Source organism: Brassica oleracea, chromosome C5, assembly GCF_000695525.1.
Source record: "Brassica oleracea var. oleracea cultivar TO1000 chromosome C5, BOL, whole genome shotgun sequence".
NCBI classification, from domain to species: Eukaryota; Viridiplantae; Streptophyta; class Magnoliopsida; order Brassicales; family Brassicaceae; genus Brassica; species Brassica oleracea.
The window spans coordinates 2,592,326-2,612,835 of NC_027752.1; the positions used below are offsets into that span (position 1 = coordinate 2,592,326).

The 20,510-nt window shown below is 35.6% G+C and overlaps 5 protein-coding genes across 8 annotated transcripts; 1 reads left to right on the forward strand and 4 right to left on the reverse strand.

The window, feature by feature from the left end:
• Positions 1-665: 665 nt before the first annotated feature.
• Positions 666-1,796, reverse strand: LOC106343570 (zinc finger protein CONSTANS-LIKE 6). The gene is made up of 3 exons (XM_013782822.1): positions 1,304-1,796; positions 1,057-1,209; positions 666-889 (listed from the first exon to the last, which is right to left on the reverse strand). The coding sequence occupies exons 1-3, from the start codon at positions 1,718-1,720 to the stop codon at positions 863-865; spliced, it is 597 nt and encodes a 198-aa protein (XP_013638276.1). The 5' UTR covers positions 1,721-1,796; the 3' UTR covers positions 666-862.
• Positions 1,797-1,868: 72 nt separating this feature from the next.
• On the reverse strand, positions 1,869-4,051 carry LOC106343569. Of its 3 annotated transcripts, XR_001269980.1 has the most exons (6): positions 3,958-4,051; positions 3,672-3,879; positions 3,364-3,507; positions 2,951-3,092; positions 2,297-2,558; positions 1,869-1,958 (listed from the first exon to the last, which is right to left on the reverse strand). XR_001269980.1 is itself a non-coding variant. In XM_013782821.1 (5 exons), the coding sequence occupies exons 1-5, from the start codon at positions 4,017-4,019 to the stop codon at positions 2,465-2,467; spliced, it is 645 nt and encodes a 214-aa protein (XP_013638275.1). In that variant the 5' UTR covers positions 4,020-4,051; the 3' UTR covers positions 2,253-2,464. The 3 variants fall into 3 exon arrangements, 2 of the variants coding, with proteins under 2 accessions (XP_013638275.1, XP_013638274.1); XM_013782821.1 differs by lacking the exon at positions 1,869-1,958 and having other exon boundaries at positions 2,253-2,553; XM_013782820.1 differs by lacking the exon at positions 1,869-1,958 and having other exon boundaries at positions 2,261-2,558.
• A 50-nt stretch (positions 4,052-4,101) lies between these two features.
• On the forward strand, positions 4,102-5,803 carry LOC106344260 (gamma-interferon-inducible lysosomal thiol reductase). Its single transcript, XM_013783670.1, has 6 exons — positions 4,102-4,125; positions 4,192-4,368; positions 4,418-4,483; positions 4,596-4,736; positions 4,942-5,034; positions 5,487-5,803. Exons 1-6 carry the CDS (start codon positions 4,102-4,104, stop codon positions 5,691-5,693), a joined length of 708 nt encoding a protein of 235 aa, XP_013639124.1. The 3' UTR covers positions 5,694-5,803.
• Positions 5,804-7,986: 2,183 nt separating this feature from the next.
• Positions 7,987-8,933, reverse strand: LOC106292721 (protein LIGHT-DEPENDENT SHORT HYPOCOTYLS 6). Its single transcript, XM_013728365.1, has one exon. It carries the CDS (start codon positions 8,708-8,710, stop codon positions 8,114-8,116), a length of 597 nt encoding a protein of 198 aa, XP_013583819.1. The 5' UTR covers positions 8,711-8,933; the 3' UTR covers positions 7,987-8,113.
• Positions 8,934-15,075: 6,142 nt separating this feature from the next.
• LOC106295782 (6-phosphofructo-2-kinase/fructose-2,6-bisphosphatase-like) lies at positions 15,076-20,466 on the reverse strand. 2 transcript variants are annotated; one of them, XM_013731762.1, is made up of 23 exons: positions 20,175-20,466; positions 20,030-20,093; positions 19,632-19,924; positions 19,349-19,567; positions 19,079-19,264; positions 18,891-18,986; positions 18,685-18,783; positions 18,563-18,592; positions 18,428-18,481; positions 18,182-18,235; positions 18,033-18,110; positions 17,861-17,952; positions 17,718-17,775; positions 17,526-17,600; positions 17,354-17,401; positions 17,054-17,151; positions 16,870-16,945; positions 16,449-16,511; positions 16,252-16,343; positions 15,874-15,942; positions 15,734-15,797; positions 15,521-15,586; positions 15,076-15,400 (listed from the first exon to the last, which is right to left on the reverse strand). In XM_013731762.1, the coding sequence occupies exons 1-23, from the start codon at positions 20,349-20,351 to the stop codon at positions 15,323-15,325; spliced, it is 2,229 nt and encodes a 742-aa protein (XP_013587216.1). In that variant the 5' UTR covers positions 20,352-20,466; the 3' UTR covers positions 15,076-15,322. The 2 variants fall into 2 exon arrangements, with proteins under 2 accessions (XP_013587216.1, XP_013587217.1); XM_013731763.1 differs by lacking the exons at positions 20,030-20,093; positions 20,175-20,466 and having other exon boundaries at positions 19,632-19,719; positions 19,812-19,904.
• Positions 20,467-20,510: the final 44 nt, after the last annotated feature.

Here is a 20,510-nt window from a genome sequence, read left to right on the forward strand (position 1 = left end):
GCCCGGCCCATAATATGTCACCGTATCATATAAATTTCATCAAAAAGCGTCTGCTGGGATGGAACTATTTTGGAATGGATAATGTTAATATTAGGGGATATTATAGATGGAGAATGGGCTTATTATCTATAGTTTGGGTTTATTTTAATATAGTGACCAAGGGTAGGCTTCGTGTATGAGTTAGAGATGAAAAGATGAGGAAGAAAAGAAAGAATCGAAAGCAGTAATATATAGTAGCTCAAGAGCATCAAATATATATTCCTCATTACAGATCGGAATTATAGGTGCATGCACATGCACTCGTAGTCCTTCATCTACATAATTACATCACTATATTGTTTGAATGCATGCACTTTATATCGTGAGATTGTGTAAATTATATTCGCGAAGGAGATATTTACAGTTTAAGTAGAAACGATGTAGCAAGGTAACTTATCGCATTGTCAAAACACTTTTTATCTGACATTTCAGATGCCGTTCACTGACTGTAACATGAAGTTTACATACGTTGAAACAAAGTTGGCACTTGGCCCCGACATAGGATTGGTTAGTTTTTGACTCAAACATGTGGCGAACCCTTTTCTAGACTTAGACCCCACCAATCTCGATAAAGACTTGCCATAAACGTCCTCTTCATGTAATCTTCCACTCCTTTACTTAAAAGATATTTTTGCATCTCTTTTATTCGCGAAGGAGATATTTTTCGTTTCAAATTTGACAAAGTTGTAAAAGTTGATAATGATATGTCACAAAAACACAAATAAAATGTGAAATAATAATCGTCATAATAATAATATAATACTAAGAAAAAAGACGCATCGAAGATTGGAGATATTTTTCTTCCAGATATTTATTTCCCCTTTTAAGTCTCCCTTCTCACGAACCGACCCTACAAATAATTCAAAAGAAACGTATCTCAAGAAAATTCATAAGAAAAATAAATAGAGTTTAAAGTTCTCTAGCACAGATCAGTTAAATATGAAAATAACAAAGAACTAGTTAACATTCATTGAGTTTAGGCGAAGATGTAGAGAAAAGGACACAAGAGAGAGACACCTTGAAACGAGGTCGTTTATCAGCGTTGAGTTTTCGGACTTGATACCTTATCTTCTTAGAGAAGAGCCTACTCTGTCTCTTCTCTTTGTACCTTAACACACTCGCTTCTCTTCTCATGTTTCTCTCTTCATCCATCACCGGCACTTCACCCCTCTGGACACACTCTAAACCGTTAATACTAGTTCATCAAGATTACATCACTATCCATAACTTGCACAGCAAGTAAGAGATTTTAACACAAACTCACATAAAGGGCATTGGCCGGAGCCAGTAGCATTGAGGTATCTGTCCACAGAGGCTGCTGTCGGCGATCAGACCAAGCATCAATAACTTCTTGATGGTTCAGATTCAGCTTCAGACCCAACTCTCTGTCTTCATAATCCGTCGACATATTATCCCAAAACCCAGAACTTGAGCCTTCGTGATCAGTACTCAAACTCTTCTCTTCTTCCTTCACATCTTCTTCTTTCCAGAAATCCCAGTTGAGCTCATGAGAGCAGCTTAAACTGTCAATGTTCATGTCGAAAATGCGGTCGAAGCCATCGACAGAATGATAGTGTTGCTCTCGAGAGAAAGCGTTAATGGACTCAAAGATTGAAAAAGGTTTATGATCAGCCACTTCTTCTTCTTGCTCTTCTTTCTTTGGTAACCTTTGTGTATCCATGTCTTATCTTTTCCTCCACTCTTTTTTTTTTCTTAGTCTATCCGAGCATCATACCGAAAGCATAGATATATACATAGATATCATTACAGAGCTAGGTTCCTTTTTAATACTTTTGTAACATGTGATGTAATTTGATTCGACGTGGCGTCTTATCCCAAAAGTGACGGGATAATACCAAGCTGATTGGCTTCGAGTCCAGCTTGGAATGGGACCTCTCTTACTGCTCCTTTGGAGTTCACTAGAGACCATTTCATTTCAGCCCTTTTTCCACGCTATACTAGTAGCCGAATAAACGAAAGCTTCTTTCCTTTTTTATTATAGATACATGTATCTAAATAATATATAAGTATTCAAAATATCTACGGAAACACTTATATAGCATGTTTATGACATGAAGCGAATGATTTGGTTGAAAATAAATAAAAAACTAGCTCGCCTGACTTTACTTAAATTAGATGCCAAAAAGGGTAAAAATGATTCATGCGCATCAATGCGGTTAAGCTTCATATGTTCTTCTCTGAACACAAAGTGATCTTTAGTAACAACTAAGTTGTAATGTTTGATAAGAAAGCTGACCTGTATTTGAATGGTCATGATGAAGTATCAAACGAACATTGAGGTTTGTAGCACCAGTTGCATCAAATACAGCGAGAGTGTGGTTCCAAGTCTCGAATCATCTGAGTGCTACGTAGATGCTGTAACATCCTTTCATTTCGCTTATTGATTCCTTCTCTGAACAAATTGCTACCTGTGGAATCTAGATTTTTCATGGGTCTTATTTGCCTGCTTAGTATCCTGAGTTCCTTGCTCCTCAAGTACTCTGCACCTTGTGCCTGAACTGTTTGTGAATTGAAAATTACTCAGATACACTATGTTAAAGTTTCTATCCATTCATATAAATCACCAACCAGAAGATTTTCAAGATCGTAATGTACAGCTCAATGAATCCTCCATAACAGTTACATTATAATGAAGGCAAATGTGTATAATTTCAAAATCATATTCTATGCCTGAATTCACGGCGAGACGCTATACTAAATGAAAGCGGGTAATGTGAAACTCATTTAGGTTGAGAGAGAGTTTAAGACCAATATCTTTTCAAACAAAAAGAATTGAAAAGACACGGTAAATACTATTATTTGGGATATCCAGGACGAAAGCAATTAAAATGTAGTTGAACTCTGTTCGAGGTAATGGACTATAAACAACACACGGTATAAATGAAAATACCTGAGTGTGAAGATGTCAACGACGCAGCTGAATCCCTTAGTCTCCTTACACTCTCAGCAGCATCCAAAGTTTCAGAATACTCCTCTGATGTTGGTTCAATCAGACTATCCCTCTTAAGGCCCAGCAGCGCATTTTCGGAGGCCTAGGTCAACGTCAGAACAATGTCATATACCGTCACAGTAAGTCTTAAGTAAAAAGCAAAATAAGCAATGAGAGATAACCAAACTGATCATTACTTCCATACGGTAAAAGTAATCGAGAAAATTTAGCAGTGCAATATTCTGATTGTTCAAGCATCCAAGCTAACAATTGCATAGGAAGGAAGCTCATTTTTCATTGAGCATGTTAAGAATCTTTCTTTTGCGCGAGTAAAAGCAACGAGCTCATGTATTTACAAAAGGGAGACTACTCACCTTTCTAGCAATAGAAGGGAATCCATGCTCCATAGACTGGACTGCAAAGCTGGTCCACTCCGAATGTGAAACTCTTAACCACAAACAGCTTGTGGACTTGATCTCCCGCAAAGTCAATGCCTCATACTTCATAGCTAAACAGCTCTATTCAACACATAACAACAGATCATAACATAAGCAATTCGAGAAAGTAGCACAAATCAATCTGCTAATCTTCAGTTTGTAATCATGAACGGTAAACGATTAAGCTGAGTACCTCAATGTTAATTTTTAGTTTATTCAGATCTAAAAGAGCTTTAGACACAAACCTCCGTATCGCCGATAAGAGCGAAAGCACGAGCGAAGAATTCGAGTACTGAGAGCTTCGCAACGACGGATTCTCCAGCGAGCTCGCTGAATATGACAGACGATTCAGATCTCATGAAATCTCCCAGTCGGGATCGAAGATCGGAAAACGATTTCGCGTTCGTTGCAACCAGAGACAGCTCGAGAATCCGAAGAGACTCTTCATCGAACCTGCGAAATTTAACGAGAATATAGAATATAGAATCGGTTTAATAGATTTCAGAGGAATATAGGAGGAAACGAAAGAACCTTCGATCATGAATCCGATTGAGAAAGAGATAACTCTGATCAGCGATCGTCGCCTCTGACATTCTTCTCAGTGAGTAGTGGTTGGGCGCTTCAAATCTTCTCTCAGTGTAACCTTTGATTTTGAATCATACGGCGCATTTTAAGATGGAGACAATTAATAAATGGGCTGTGAATACATTTTAGATTTACTATAGGCCCGTTATGTAAATTAAAGGCCCATTAATACTCGTTCAGATATTAAAGGTTTCGCTGGGCCTGTACTATGAATCTCTCTGTCCGTACTGTTCTTCCTTCATAGTTAACCACCTCACAAAGCTTTTTGAGGATGGTCTCATATCAGTCGTGGACCTTCATCTGTCTCCCTGGGGCAACTCCAAGCTCCGCTCCGATAATGTCACCGTCCTTTGCCAGGTCTTTTCTTGCTTTCTTTCTATAATATATTGTTGCTATTTGTTTGCAGCACGGTGCGTATGAATGCTTCTTGGACACGGTAGAAGCTTGTGCGATTGATGTTTGGCCTGAATTGGTAAGTGGGATGGATGATGAGATCTGACTGTTGAGTTCAGATTTGAAACAAAGTTTTACTCTTTTTTTAGCATCAACCTTCTCTTGATAAATGGTGACGCTTTCGTTTGTAGAGGGATCATTTCCCGTTCATCTACTGTGTTGAGAGTTTGGTGATTGAGCACAAGTACAAAAAGTGGGAGACTTGTTATGAGAAGCTCAATCTGAACTCAAAACCTGTTGCGGATTGCCTCAGCAGTGGACATGGAAAAAAGGTTAGTTCCTCGGCTTGTGTTTATAGACATAACGATTCTGCAATGGTGTTGTTCTAGTTGAGGAAAGAACATATGATGATGTTCTGAGCAGTTTTTATACTTTCATAGACTCACTTCCATGTTAGATATGTTTTGTTTTGAAGCTTCTACATTATGATTCACAGATATATGCGTTCTTTTCTAATCTTCTTTTCACTTGCTGCAGCTTCAGTTGCAGTATGCTGCAGAAACGAGTGCACTTGAGCCGCCTCATAAGTACGTGCCATGGGTAGTCGTGGATGGTCAGCCACTTTATGAGGTTCGTTTACTATGTTTCTTTTTTTTAATCCACGCTCTCTTATTCTCTTTGTATGAATGATTATCTATATTCACTTAGCATTCATTCGGACTTATGACTAGTTTGGAATTTGGTTGTGCAACACTTTGGATTTAGTGTCTCCTAGGGAATTGGATCATCTTCACGCATTATAATTCCTCAGAGAGTTATGGTCGAACGTAATTTCTAGTTACCTAGGCTAATGAGAAAGACATGTTTTATAGGGGTATCATAGATTAGTGTGGATTTGGCTATCAGTATATTACTTTATGTGATATGGATAATGGATGTTTCAGTTACCAAAATGTGGAATCTTCTTGTTCTGTGTATTAGATGGGCATATGGCAGTTCAGAAACAGGGAACATTTATATGTATGGGTTTGTGCTTGGATGTTTCTTGGCTTTGAACTTACCTCAGTATGTGTTCACTGCAGGATTATGAAAACTTCATAAGCTACATCTGCAAGGCTTACAAAGGTAATGAAGTGCCTGGCGCGTGTGCCAAATATTCTTCCATTGGCATTCTCAAAGTGAATCGCTTCCCTCTGGTTTGCTGGAAAGGAGTCAATACGATGTGGGATTTGTTGGAACGTATCAAAACCTCTATGTTGTCGTACATCGACGTCACAGGCTTGCTATAAATAACTTCTCTTTCTGTTGTGTTATGTAGCATGATACCCTCCTGATAAGCTGTGTAGATTCTGAGATATGATGAAAATGATTTATATATCAGAATGTATGTTTGTTGGGTTGTGTGACCGACTCTGGTCTTGAGATGATAATAAATGGAAATTAAATTATATATTGGGTTCCTCTGGTACCATCTGATTCGGTCCAAACTGTTCATGCACCGGTACCCATCACTAGCAAAGCAGACTATCATGATTTAAGATAGAATAGTAACGTGAGGACCGTGACCCACTACTCACTTCGACGTTGACCATATGCAATAATAATTTATAAAATTTTATGCTTGTAGAGTTTTTATACGAAATTATTGGAAGGTGTACTAATGCATTGAATCGGTTAACAAAAACAAAATTGTTTTGTCTCATTACCATTGCTGGTTAACACGAACTTCTTTTTCAAATTGTTAATTTGTAAAGTTCCGTTATCAGTAAAAATATAATAAAATTGCTTGTAAATTAATTTTAAAAAATCACGTAGCAATTCTATTGATGGATAACAAATACACTGCATATATCCCCTATGTAGAAGCAAGTTTTGAGTAGAATTTTTCAAACAGGTGCTTTACTTTGTAAAAATATATAGAAAAATTATTGAAATATCACGTTTTTAAGTCGCGTAGACTCTAGATATGAGGCACGGTCTTTGCATCTCATGTCAAGATGATGAGTTTTCCTCAACATATGCCTTTGAATTATTCGTTGTTTCTTTAAGCCGCCTGGTGCCCTGATGATGGGTCCATAAATGCTTGCTCTAGACTTCTAGACGTCTCCGATCAAAAGGAAATGTAATTAATGTAACTAACCTTACAGATATATATTCATAATTAATAATAGAGTAAACTAATATGGCTTAACCAAGTTGATTTGGTCTAGTGGTAAAGGAGCTCCAGCTGGAGTGTCCGCCCCTGGGTTCGAACCTTGGCCACTGCGGAATTTACATATAGGCTGCAGCATCCGAGACCGAAGACCTTCGGGTGAGCCACCTGGTGACCTTCGGGTCCATGCTCACTTCGGCTTCTAGTCTGCCCCACACGGTGGGGTCAGGATACTCGGTTAGCAAAAAAAAAAACTAATATAGCCTGGCTGTTGGCTCGTCCTTATCAAAGATCATGTGCTGATTAGGAACAAAACAATTTTAGATCATGATTTTCAAGGACCACAGGTTCTGTCTAACTTATCTTTAATAACAAATCTAGGGCAAAAACTGCCTTAAATATATAGAGTCGTAATGCAATCGCTAAAGTTCCATATTGGCTAAGGCGACCTTTATATAAATATCTCAAGCTAACGGTCACGGAAACTATTCTGTCTTGTAATGGTTAACGAAACACTACCTTCATTGCTGACGTCAAGAAAAGAAGCCTACTCCGATTATTTCACTATAGATTGTTTACTTAAGCATATGGTTGAAAGACACACGTGTGGAAGGAAGACGCGTACTAGAACACAGTAAGAAGCCTCATGTTGGTCGGACATATCGTGATAAACAACACTGTCTCAACTCTCACGAGTCGCGATCTTGTTCTATTCATGTGACTTTTACCATATTTCCAAGGTTATTTACGTACACGTGCGTGTGTACTTATCTTAAAACGCATATGTATATCTGCTATTCATGCATGAGAGTATATATATACAAAATAAAAATGTAAACCAATATGTGACTAAAAGATATAACTAGAGATAGTAAGTTATATATTTGGCATATTGTACACAAATTTGAATGGAAAAGAGAGTATTAGGCCACCATTAATCGGGGTGTTTACCCTGGTGCTTAACCATTTAAAAAAAAAAAAAAAAAAATTAAGCAGCAGCGCTTAAACAAGCACAGTAAGCGTCGGTTGCTCCCACTGTTCCCGGACTCCACTGACACGTGGCGGTCCGCGATTGATTTATTTTTTTTTTTAATAATCAGACAAAAAAAAAAAAAAAAAAAAAAAAAAAAAACATCCCATTTGGGGTGCTAGCCAGCAGATGCTCTTATACATTTATTTCAGAAAATGTTAAGTCGTTTAAATGCATATACCGATGCATATGACATGACATTGTATAGTGTATACAGTATACGTATACTTACCTCTTTCGTACTTAATATATAAATACATACGCAAACTGAAAGAAACCCCCATCCGACTCCTGTAATTAATATTCTTCGCTGATTCCTGAACTCTTCAACACACGTTAATTTAAATTCCATGATTGTTTAGATGATACCGTTTGATTGATCACAAAAGCAAGATCTTAATAATTCGGTTAACAAAAGAAAACTCTTAATAGTTCATATAGAAAATAAAATACATTATAGTACGGAAGGTGTGAGTTACATGCTTACTATAGCAAGAAAACTAATTAATATGATATAATAATTTAATTTAAGGCGGTACAGCTTCGGCGACAGACGGATCACTGACGTTACAACCACCACCTCCTTCACTTTGTCTTGACGGAGCAACGTCAATTCTAGCGGTGGTAACAGTTGGTGCCCGTTTCCGTTTCTTCTTCTCGTATGGAATCCCACGTGCCTTGGCTTGACTTTCCCTGACTTCTCTCAAGTAAATCCTGACCGCACGTGCGGCGAACGGGTTGGAATCAGGCCTCCCACCGTGCTCCTCGTACGCAGCTCTCAACCGTCCGATCAGAGCATCGAGAGATCCCCAGGCTTGCTTGAGAGGACAAGCGCAAGGAGAGGGAGGCTGCTGATGTCCGAAGTAAGGACAGGTCGCCACGTGGACTTTGGTCTTACCGAACTGATCTAGGTACTTGAGGAACTCGATCACGTGCGCTCCGCTACAACGTGATAACGCGAGAGGCGGCTTGTGGTTCTTGAGGTACTGCAAGAACGTGTTCCAGTCACGTCGTTTCTGCGACTCGTACCTGCTAGGGGGCGTCGCCGGAGGTGAATAGGGCGTTACGGAAGACGGACCCGGATCACCTCCATGTTGTTGTGACCCCGAATCAGTCGATTCCATCAAAACTAGGGTTTTTTTTTGTTTTTTTTTGAGAAAGTTTTTATTTAGCCTTGGTTTTTGAGAATATAAGCGAATCGAGAATTTAGTGTTTTAAAAGAAAGAGAGAGAAATGAGAGAAAGAGTGTGAAGGCTTGTTAGGTTTTGGGGTTTTATTTATTTAATTTTCATGACCATAAATGAGGAAAAGTTTTGCATTTTGGGTTGAATGGTGTGAATTCTGAAAGAAGTAGAGAATGAAGAAAGAAGAGTGGAAATACAGAAAATTCAAGAAACTAAATCACGTGGCCATGGCCCTACTCACAAGCCACTTGATACTTTTACTATTCTATTTAGGTCGAGTGTGGGCCGATTCTTAAATCTTTATAACCTTTTTAATTATATTGATACCACTATTATCAGGGGGAATTATTTCTATAGTTATCAGATTTATAAGCCAATAAGGAAATGTCAAGTATGGAAGATAGCTCGGAATGTTGTAATTTAAAATTGTTTAGTTTATACTCCATCCGTTTCAAAACACATGAAGTTTTAAAATTGTGCACAACTATTAAAAAACTTTTTTTATCTTAAAAATATCATTAAAATACAAATTAAAAGTTATTCAACTAATCACAAAACAGATTACAAAATATCATTGGTTACGTAGTTTTCGATAAAGTGAAAAAAATGCATTGATATATGAAAACATCATCTATTTTGAAACATCAAAAACTTCCTAAAACATTATCTATTTTGAAATGGAGGAAGTATATAGTGCCGAAATTCTTTTTTTTTTTTGCTTAAATATTGTTCTGAAACATTTTAGTTAGACATTTTAACGATTCATTTTTTCTCTCGGCCATTTCCAACCTCGCTCGTTCAAAACGCATATATGTTACAGTGTACTTATTAAAAGAAGGAATGGGCCACCGTGTTGATGATATCAATAAAAATACTGGTTATTTATATGGAATCTGACAAACATAAAAGTTTGAGAATTCAGAGTCGAGTACGTCTCCACCATCCAAATATAGAAAAAATAAGAACTGTTTGGGCCCGCGCGCTCTGCACTACACATATGCGTACGTGCGTGTGCTTGAAAGTTTTTTTTTTTTTTTTTGAACAAGCGTGTGCTTGAAAGTTTTAAAATATTCTTGCATTTCTCTATTCTTTTTCCTAATGCAAGTATAGAGAAGTCACATTACATGACATCTCAGTTACCTTGTACCGATATTTTTTACAGGTGCCAAAATACATGGGCTTTTCGGAACAGGAATGATCGAGCCATTTGCTTTCTTACAGGCCATTCTGTTTGAATCTTCTTTAGTAAAAGAACTACTACTATTAAATATGTGTAAACAGGTTATTTGTATCATTTAGTAGGTTAAACTAGCATGTAGACGTGTTTTTCCTTGTTTTTCAGTGTAAATCATTTTTTGTTCTTTAATGGCTTCAATGAGTTTTAGGTACGCGCATAATTAATTATGGCTACACATTTTCGCATTGTATTCTTGTTTGTTTTCTTTAGCCAATAGCTCAATAAGAGATTAGGTACAGTCCTTCTGAACGTATACACGATATCATGGTATGCCCATATTGTCAAGACGTGACATTTATATACACATTGTAGTTTCCGTTGTTTTTATCTCAAAACAATTTGTTTTATATATCAAGATTATGCAATGGGTAAAAATTTGGCTGAAAAACTTATAATCTAGGCTCTCGGGGGTCACTAGACAGGATATGCCTTATTTGCAAGACGGGAGACCCGTGGATATGGTCTTCAACCCATTAGGAGTACCCTCACGCATGAATGTAGGACAGATATTTGAATGCTCGCTTGGGTTAGCGGGAAGTTTGCTAGATAGACATTATCGAATTGCCCTTTTTGATGAGAGATATGAACAAAAGACTTCGAGAAAACTCATATTTTCTGTATTATATGAAGCCAATAAGCAAACAGCCAATCCATAGGTATTTGAACCCGAGTATCCAGGAAAAATCCGCAGTATATACGAGTTTTAGCTGAAATGATCGAAAAGTAATCATCCGTATTTGATTTGACTAATAGTTTTGGAGTTGGACAAATTGCAAAATTTTCTTTAGATCATTTTTTTTTGTTAAAGGGTTTAATTTTCTTTAGATCATGCAAGAATATAATCACAAAGTCGAGATACAAAAAAAAAAATCGTGATCATACAAAGATATATCATATTTTGTTTTTTTTTTAAGAAAGAAAATATCATGTATTAGTTGTTTATATTATATTATATTATATTATTCTCCTCAGCATTTGGTATTTTTTTTTTATCAAACTAGTATCAGTTTTTTTTATATCAACAAAAACTGGAATCGTTTAATTATCCTAACCCTACGATTTAAGCAGCCGGTGTATAGGCTATAGCAGGCCATGACTTTTACAAGTTAGTTTAACATATCAATTAAGTTATTTATCATAAATATCCATTGTTAATTTGATTAGTCTTCCACATAGTTTCAATTCCCAAACAGTGATAGTCATTCATTATAGTACACCAACGAGAATCATTTAATAGTTTCTTTCATAAAACATATATAAATATAAAATAATCCTAAAACATATACGATATAATGATTAAACTTAGATATGCTTGACTTATAAAGCGTAATTACATGATTTTTTTTGTTGCAATATGGCGTTTTGTCCATGCTTGCATTTATATTTGCGATTTCCTTTAATTCAATGCACTTATAAGTTTGAGTATCTCCAATTTCAGTCCATATTTTATCACAAAATAGAATTTAAAATAAAAATATTTTAATCATATTTTACTATCCATTTTATAACAGAGTAGAAATTGGCTTACTTCATAAATGAAGTAGTGCATCTTTTTATTATTTTATTTCCACTCTAAAATAATATAAGGTAAAAGTAAAATTCAAGTTTATTATGGAGTTATTCAATTTTAGAGGGATTTCTTAGTTGGAGATACTACATATCAATATATGTGTTTGTTTATACAGCCCTTCTTGAACAAATTTTTATTATGAGAAAGAAAGAGAGAAAAATATTACGGTAGAGTATGTGTTTGTTTATACAGCTCTTTTTGAACTAGGGTTTTATAGAAAGAAAGTGAGGAAAAAAATTATCCACCTCATTTTTAATTTTACTCAATCTGTTTTTCCCCCAAAAAATATCTGAAATTTTAACTAGTTAGTAAACTAATATTGAAGCTATTATGGCGTTTGTTTATTCCATTTGTCTGTTTCTTCCCCACTGCACATCTTTTTATTCTACTGTGGAAAATTCAAAACCATATATGAAGAAAAAAATAAAAGGGCAAGACGATCAGGATCCGATGCTTATTGTCTAGCACTAAAATAATTACTTAATTAAGATGCCATAGAAGTCAATGATGTAGCCCCTACAATGTGTTTATAAACAATAAAAATATGAATAGAATGATAAAATTAAATTCAAATTATTGGTTGTTGGTGCTTACGACCCACCACCCACACACATCAATATCTTTATAACGACTATTCAATCCCATTTTGTTGCCTGGTGGATGGTGATCTTATCAAAACTATCAGTCTTTCCAATGTCTATAACAACTGTCCGTTTTGAAAACTTGATTCCATTTTTTGTTAACATATTTTGTTAGAACCTCAATTCAATTCAGAAAACATAACATTGCAATAAATGATATATAACGGTTATGAATCAATTCAATTTGGAAAATGAACCTCAATTCAATTCGGAAAACATAACTTTGCAATATATCTATATTTAAAAACACATGAAAATGGACATTTTGAACTTTTGAAGACATGATAATATATAATACACACTATATATAATGATTGAGTGTTGATCATATAAGTTAATCTCATGGTCATATAACTCTATATGAAACCTATAATGATATATATGTCACTGTCTATTGAAGATGACTATTCAACACAAATGCAAGATTTGGTGTATTGTGTGTTGAATGAAGAACTGGAGAAGAGACACAGAAATGTGATTTAGTAAAATATTATTGCATTAATTTACTGGTATAATTTCTTTCCTCTATAAATACTCAAATTCCACTGAATTCACCAATTATTGGAATTATACTTTTTAAAACTAATAGATTTGTTTAAACAAGAGCAGGACATGTAAGGTTTAACAACCGCACACAAAAAAATTCTAGTTCCAAGACAAGTGATCAAAAGAAAATGAAAAATGAAAAATGAAACAGAATACAAAGTCGTTTGGGTGTCTTATGACTCTTATCTATCATCCAATTTGATCATGGAAGTTGGAATATCATGAAGACAAAACGAAGAAACATGTTTCCAATAGTAACATTAAAATAGATAAAATAGACCACACGATGGTCTAGGTTTACCATTTTAAAGACAACTAAATCTTGTGGATTAGTGAGTCCATGCAAATATTAGGAGAAATAAGATAATTATCGTAATCCGAAAAACACAAGAAGCAATTATTACAATCAGAGAGTTCTAGTGTGTGCTTTTTTTTTTGGTGGTACTTGAGTTTTTGCTGTGTGCGAAAAAAATTCAACGGCCGCCGGAATCAAAAGAATCCATGTTTTGACAGAATTAATCATAGAGGAAAATAAGAGATTGAAAAACTTCTTTAGTTTAGGTTTTTTTTTGTTGATTTGTGATTGGAGCTCTACACTAACAATCAAAAATATGCATATAATTTAAAAAGTCTATCTTATGCTCCCTCTGTTTCATAATAATCCATGTTTTAGAAAAAAATTGTTTCTGAAAGATCCATATTTTACATTTTCGACGGATGTTATAATGATAAATTGTAAACTTCAAAAACATTAATTACGTTTACTGAATTTTAATTTGCTAAAAGTTATGAAAAATAGCTAATCAAAAAAATAATGCATTTATAATCGACCAGAGGAAATAATATTTTCATTTTTTTCAGCTAATAGTTTCCTTAATACAATAAGCTTTTAAATAATTTTATAAAATTTATTCTTAGTATAAGTAAGTAATTGATCAAGTGAAAACACATATAAAGATATAAATACATTATACATATCCTCCCATGATATAAATTTCCTAAATTTTTTTAGAACGTGGTCTTGTAGCTCAGTTGGTTAGTTTGTAGGTCTTATGAGCCGAATGTCGCGGGTTCGAACCCAACAGAACCATGTACATATGGACATTTTTTACTTAAAATGGTAACCTGATCATTTTAATTTTTTTTCTTATCAACAATGGTAGTTTATTCCACTTATATTCCCCAAGCTTTTAACCATTTTACAAACATACACTAGTAAGTAGAGGTGAACATTTCAGTTTAAGTTCTGATTTGGTTTAGATTCGGTTCAGTTTGGTTTATAATTTGGATCAATGAAAATTTTAACCAAAGTCAACTGAAAGCAGTTCGATTGGTTTGTATTTGGTTCGGTTTTAGTTCAGTTTAGTTAGGTTTAATTTGGTTTTGTTTGTGTTTGTTAAGTTCAGTTGAGTTGATTTTTAGGTTTGTTCTAATTCAATTACAAAATTATAATTTATAAGAACATAAAACACATTATCATTTAACATTGAATCATTATTTTCTTCGTAAAGACAAACATCATAATAAAACGTAAAAGATGTAATCCAATAATCTATATTATTACCTTTAAACTTAATATAAATATTATAGGTAATTTTTTCGATTTTGATTTTAATGTATGAAATTCATATTCTTTTATTTTATTTTTACTTGTGTTTTTTCTATGGGCAAATTCTCACAAATAGATATTTTTTAAGTTTTTTTCACAAAAATAGATCTCAAAAACTAAAATGACCAAAATAACATTTTTTATTTTGAAAATTTATTTTTTTTAAAAAAAATTTTTAAAATTTTAATCTATCCCCAAACCCCAACTCCTCAACTCTAAACTATAAACCCTAAATTCTAAACCCTAAACCTTAAACCATAAACCTCACCCCTTAACTATAAATCATGATGTCTAGATTAATTAACCATATGAATATAAGTGTATATTTACTTCGTTTGATAAAACATTTAAGTCTATTTTGGTCATTTTTATTTTTAATGTTTATATTTGTGACAAAAACTTTTTTAAATATATCCTAGAGAATTTCTCTTCTTCTATTCATTTAGAAGTAAAATGTTTAAAATTATAGTTTAGGTTAAATGGTTAAATATATTAAATTTTAATATTATTAATATATTTAGTTAATCAAATTAAAGAAACACTTTTGTTTTGGTCAGTTTTATATTGAACATATTAAGTTTAATTTAATAAAATCTTTTACCAAAGGGTTTACACATATTTGGTTTGGGTCAATTTAGGTTCAATTTGGGTTCGACTAGATCGGTTTGATTTGCTTGTTTTTTTGCCCACCCCTACTTGTGATTATAGTAATTCCAGTGGGGTCTTATTGTATAGAAGTTAGTTATTATGAAGAGTACATAACATGTTGAAATTACAAGACATTTGTGAGTGTAAATAAAAACTATTTGATGGATAAAATCAAGAACTGGGAGGCCAACATACAGCCCAGTGATGTCTGCAAATCTTCTAATTCACAGAGTAAGTAAAACTTTAAAAACTTTGGGACGAGAGTTGTGGTTGAGATCCGACGCAATTGTGGTTATTACTTTCAGTCCATGAGCTTGTAGCGTTTCTCTTGCACACCAGAAACTCCCATTTGTATCTCTATGATAGTGTGAAGTGGCATCTGTTGAATACATTCATAGATGTCAATGCCGTGTTATTGTTATGTGTCCGTATAAGCTATCTAAAATCTTATCCATCACTCGAATGGTTTTATCATACAATCTCATATTTCAGACTATACCTCGATCTGGGGTATTTCTTTGAGGGGACGGTCCGCAAAATATGCATATAAGGCCCTCAGAACGGCCTGCGTATAAAACCAACACAATTGTAAGGCGAACTCATTGATAAGTCAGATAGTTCAACGTGATCAAGTGGATTGTCGACAAAAAATTTCAAAAACCAGAGCCAATGGTTTTAGACACTAAACTATAAACAGAGTTTGGACTATAACCTGGTGAGCTATCACGACGACAGGAGCTCTTTGTCGTTCTAACTCAATGATCACAGGTTCAAGCCTACATTGTCAAAGAAACATTGTCTACTTGAGGTTTGGTTTATGACTGAACGTAGAAGAAGAAGAGACAAACATACCGTTGAATTACATCAAGGTAGGACTCTCCACGAGGGTATCTGTATCGCAATTTGTCTTTTCTCCGAGATCTGCAGTCATATGCACCACCACAGTATGAGCTAGAGAAGTCTGAAAGCTGAAGTGCCCGTTTCAGGATTGATAAACCTGTACCATACAACTCCGATATGCAGTAGAATATGCAATATGGGATTTAAGTTGGTTTCTTCAGATTTGCAACCTATTTTATTGGCTTTATGGTGAACATAACTATGAACTACTTCTATCTAGTTACAAGCATAGCACCCCTAGCATAAATTTATGTGCCCTTCTTCAAAACCTCTTGGATATCAGAACTGATGAAGTTTTTTCAAATATACAGATTCTACCAAGTCACTTACTCGAACTCTTCTGGCATTATCTTCTTTATCTCTTCATATGTCATTCCATCGCAAACTCCAGAATTAATCTCGTCCAGGGCACGCCATTGTACCTAAAAATGAAAATAGGAGAAAAATATTATTTTGCATCAGCATATAGTTAAAACTTACAAGACATCAAGAGTCGGAAGATATTTTGGCAGTTAGTAAACATCAACCTTAGGAAATCCAACTATGGAACCTGCTGTTAAGATTGTTCTCTGAAGTGTACTGGTCCAAATCTGAAATAGACAACGTCGGTGGATCATTATTACTGTATTATCAAGAGCTTTATGATTTCAAATTAACCAAGTATGGAACTGCTTGATCCTTTGTGGACTTGTGTGGCAAAAAGAGGTTTCAAGGATGGTTCCATGCCTAGGTTGGTGTAGGAAAACCAAATCTCGTTGTCCATATCCAAATGACCGATATTTATTCTCAATACTAATTTCCGGATTTTAAGAATTGATAGACTGACTTAGAGGTTGCACAAATTTTACGTAAGCATTCACTGGTACGCAAGCAAAGCAACAAGCTTTCTTTGACACATTTGCAGATACATCAAAATTCAAACATGGTGTAATAGTCTGGAATACTTACCGAAGCAGCCTTTTCATTTTTGAGTCGCTTTTCGACAAAGTTAGCGAGTTTCTTTGCATAAATTTTTCCAGATTCACTGCGTTTCAAAGTTGACAAAGGTTATCAATTTCACATTTTAAACAAGAAATATAAATTCCATGCTTAGAAATTTTAGAAATTTGGAGGTGGCTGAGTAAAAACATACCTTATAACACTATCTCCCCCAGTTCGGCCTCTAACATTATCCATACTTTCTCCATGCCGAGTGAGTAGTATTGGTCGTGGAGTAAGATGCGTGTTCACCTAATTAAAGGTAAGAAAATATTAGCTTCTTCAAAAAAGAAAACAATGATCTCGTGATCACTTAACTTATTCTTACTGAATAAGCCAATGAATGTTGATGATGATATAAATCACACTTGCAAGTATATAACTTGTATGCATATTACAAAAAGGCTAAAGGCATTTCAATTAAAAATGCGCAAGAGACATCGCTAATTCATACCAAGAAAAATACAATTCTTCCAGGAAGGTAACCACTTATATTATTCACCTGCAAAAAGAGTAGATTAACAGTCAGGAGTAGTAAAAAATATAGAGTATCGGTATCCTACCGAGATAAGTATGAAATGCCATCAGTGGCACATTTCTTCATCAATCACATATATAAAACATACTTGTATCTGTCCACCATTACCGCTGACCATATCAATCATTTTTATGTAAGAACCTTCTTCAACAGGCTCATAAACCTGGTATAAAAACAATAAAACCAACATTTGAATCCAACCCCAAGTCCACAACTTAGTCAACTATGCTTTCTCAAAGTAATTAGGAAACGTCTGGAAGCTGCAGATTTGCATACCGACCTTCTCATAATTGGCCAAACGGTCTCTAAAGTCTCTCACTCCAGCTTCAAAATCCGTCCTGCGGAAAAGCATACGGATTTAGCTGACAGGTAAAAAAAAGTCGACTAGGAAGAGAAAATAAGTTTCTGAAAGAGGCATCGTACCCTTCTGCATAATCAGGACTTTGCTGGATTTTAAGACGTATGTTTCTTTCAATAATGCGTTCATCATTGCATAGTGTTTCCAGAAAAATAATCTACACAAGAGTCAAAAGGTAAATCAGTTACGTTGCAGTTACACAAGAATCTACATCACAGTATTTCGAAGCTTTAGTACCTTACACTTTCCTTCACCCATTTTCATCAGCATATTCCGGCGAACTCGTGTGCTATTAGTTGCATCAAAGATTCCGACCTATAGATGAAAACTATTTAGAATGGAATATATAAGAAACCAGGAAAAACATCTAACTGAAAACTACTTACTTGACCACCATCCTGCATCCAACCGATCATGTCCTCCATTGCAAGTGCTGCTACCTAGTAGCATGTGATATATTAAAACTAAGTGCAAAGAAGAAGATAAATGGTGTTAAAACTGATCACTGAATCAAACATCTTCCAATATAACAAATTAAGTTGAGAGTACCATAACCATGATGAATTTAGACGCACAAATTAGAAGAGACAGTTGCAAACTGGCTTTACTAAGCAATTCAAAATACCACCTACCTCTGTTCGTGCCTCTACACCTTCTGGATTGTCCCCTCGAAAGAAATCAGCAGCCTACAGAAAGCTCATTCGTTGTCCATCAGAAATATCCAAAATAGAGGGCAGATACTTATCCAATTTAATAATCTAGCTTACCACGTTAACTCCATGTTTTAGCCGTCGGTACTGTAAAGAAATGGAGAATGATTGAGTCAATATTTTCCACAAGTGTTGCTAGTTACACAATACGTAGAAAAACGAAAAACAAATTTGCAAACCTTTCCAACATTAAAATGTTTAGTATCGTGCCCCAACCAGCGTAGATATCTTGTCAACTTTGCTGCAGTAAAAGTCTTTCCTCGAGCTGGCAAGCCTACCTAATACAATATGATGGGAATAGTGTGAACCAGAACTTCAGTCTCTATTTTTTCATTCAAGTTAATATGTCAAACAACTATGAACAGCGCCTATATGGAAAAATTACCAGAACGATTGCTAGGTGACTATCTTCTTTCGGTCCAAGCATTTGATCAGCAACCGCTGCTGCAGCAACAGCTCCTGCGGCGGCTGGCATTGAATTCTAACAATTTAAACGAGAAATAGTGAAACTACGTCAAAAGATCTTAAATTAAAGATAATCCCATTGGAAATAGAAACTATCTCATGCCAAACCTTGGTTTGCGCATCAACTTTGAGGTCAACCGAAAAGGAGCTTGCGCTAACAGACTTGGCCAGCCTAGGGGAGCCAACACCACGATCAACAAAGAGTCCCCTTTGACCATCCTTCTGCTGAAAAGGTGAGAGTACTTCTGAGGCTGAATAAGTATCCGAGGAATCGGGAACAATGACCTTCATTTCCTATGGGTAAAATGTATGCCAATATTAGGATGACCACTAACTAATGCATATACATCTACCATGCTACTAATCAAAATGAAGAACCTTTGTAGATGGTGAGCCATCAGCGCTAACACCAGAGTCTTTAGGACTGTTGGATGCTGCCTTTGGGGTACTGTCGTTAACAAACGAACCAGAAGCTGAAAGAGATCGTGGATTCTCAGCATTGTCAGCCGCATAAACAAGAGACGAGTGCGCAGAAGGTGCAGGAGCAGGAACTTCATAATGCTCAAGATCAAGCTCCAAACTTTCTGAAGGACAATTCTGTCAAAAAAAAAAAGTATTCATTTCGAGCTTATCTCCATGGAACTTGTAAAGGATAAACTACCTCGACAACTGTTGAATCAGGATTTATACTGACATCAGGGATACCACGAACTGTAGAAGGCTGGAAGTTCTCCCTATAAGCTCGCCAACTAGCAGCAAGATCAAATGGTGAAACTCTGTCAGCATTGATGAACACTCGGAATTCAAGAATCACATCACCTTCCAGCTTAAAAAGAGCTACCCTAGCATCTCCTTGCAACGAACCGCCAGTGAGAAGCCTATTCTGACCTTCCTCAACTATGCAAGGCGTGTCTCTGTACTTTGGCTTCAACAAAAACTTGAAATCCAAAGTCTCTACACATTAAACCAAAAAAAAAGAGCCTTAGATCCATAACATTGGCATCAACGATCGCCTAATCAAGTCCTCAGTCAACTCACATACTAAAAATATAACAATACCGTGATCAGGAGGAACAACGAAGCTCAGCTCCGAGATCGACGCGGATTCGCGTAGCAGCGGAAGCTATCAACAAAAGGAGAAACGCAATCAAATTACAGATTGATGAATCGGAAGAAATAAATTACAAAGTCAACCGATGCTCACAGCTTTGGAAGGATCCCAAGAGCCGATCACAGGAACAGAGCCGTAGACGTGAGGAGTAAGCTCGCCTTGAACCTTAGAGCTCTCCATTTTGAGTGAAACGTAGAGCTGACCTCCTCCTCCTCCGCCATTGGAACAATCGTCCTCTTCTTCGGTATTCTTCGATGCACCCGACCCCATCGCTATTGTTTCTTTCCGTTCTCGGATTTGAATTTAATGAAGAGTCAAACGGATAAAGAGATTAGAGAAGAAACCTGAAGCCGCTCGCTCCGCGCAGTTTTTTTTTTTTTTTTTTTTTTTTCCTTTTTCCGGGAAAAAATATTCGGTTGGGATAACCGG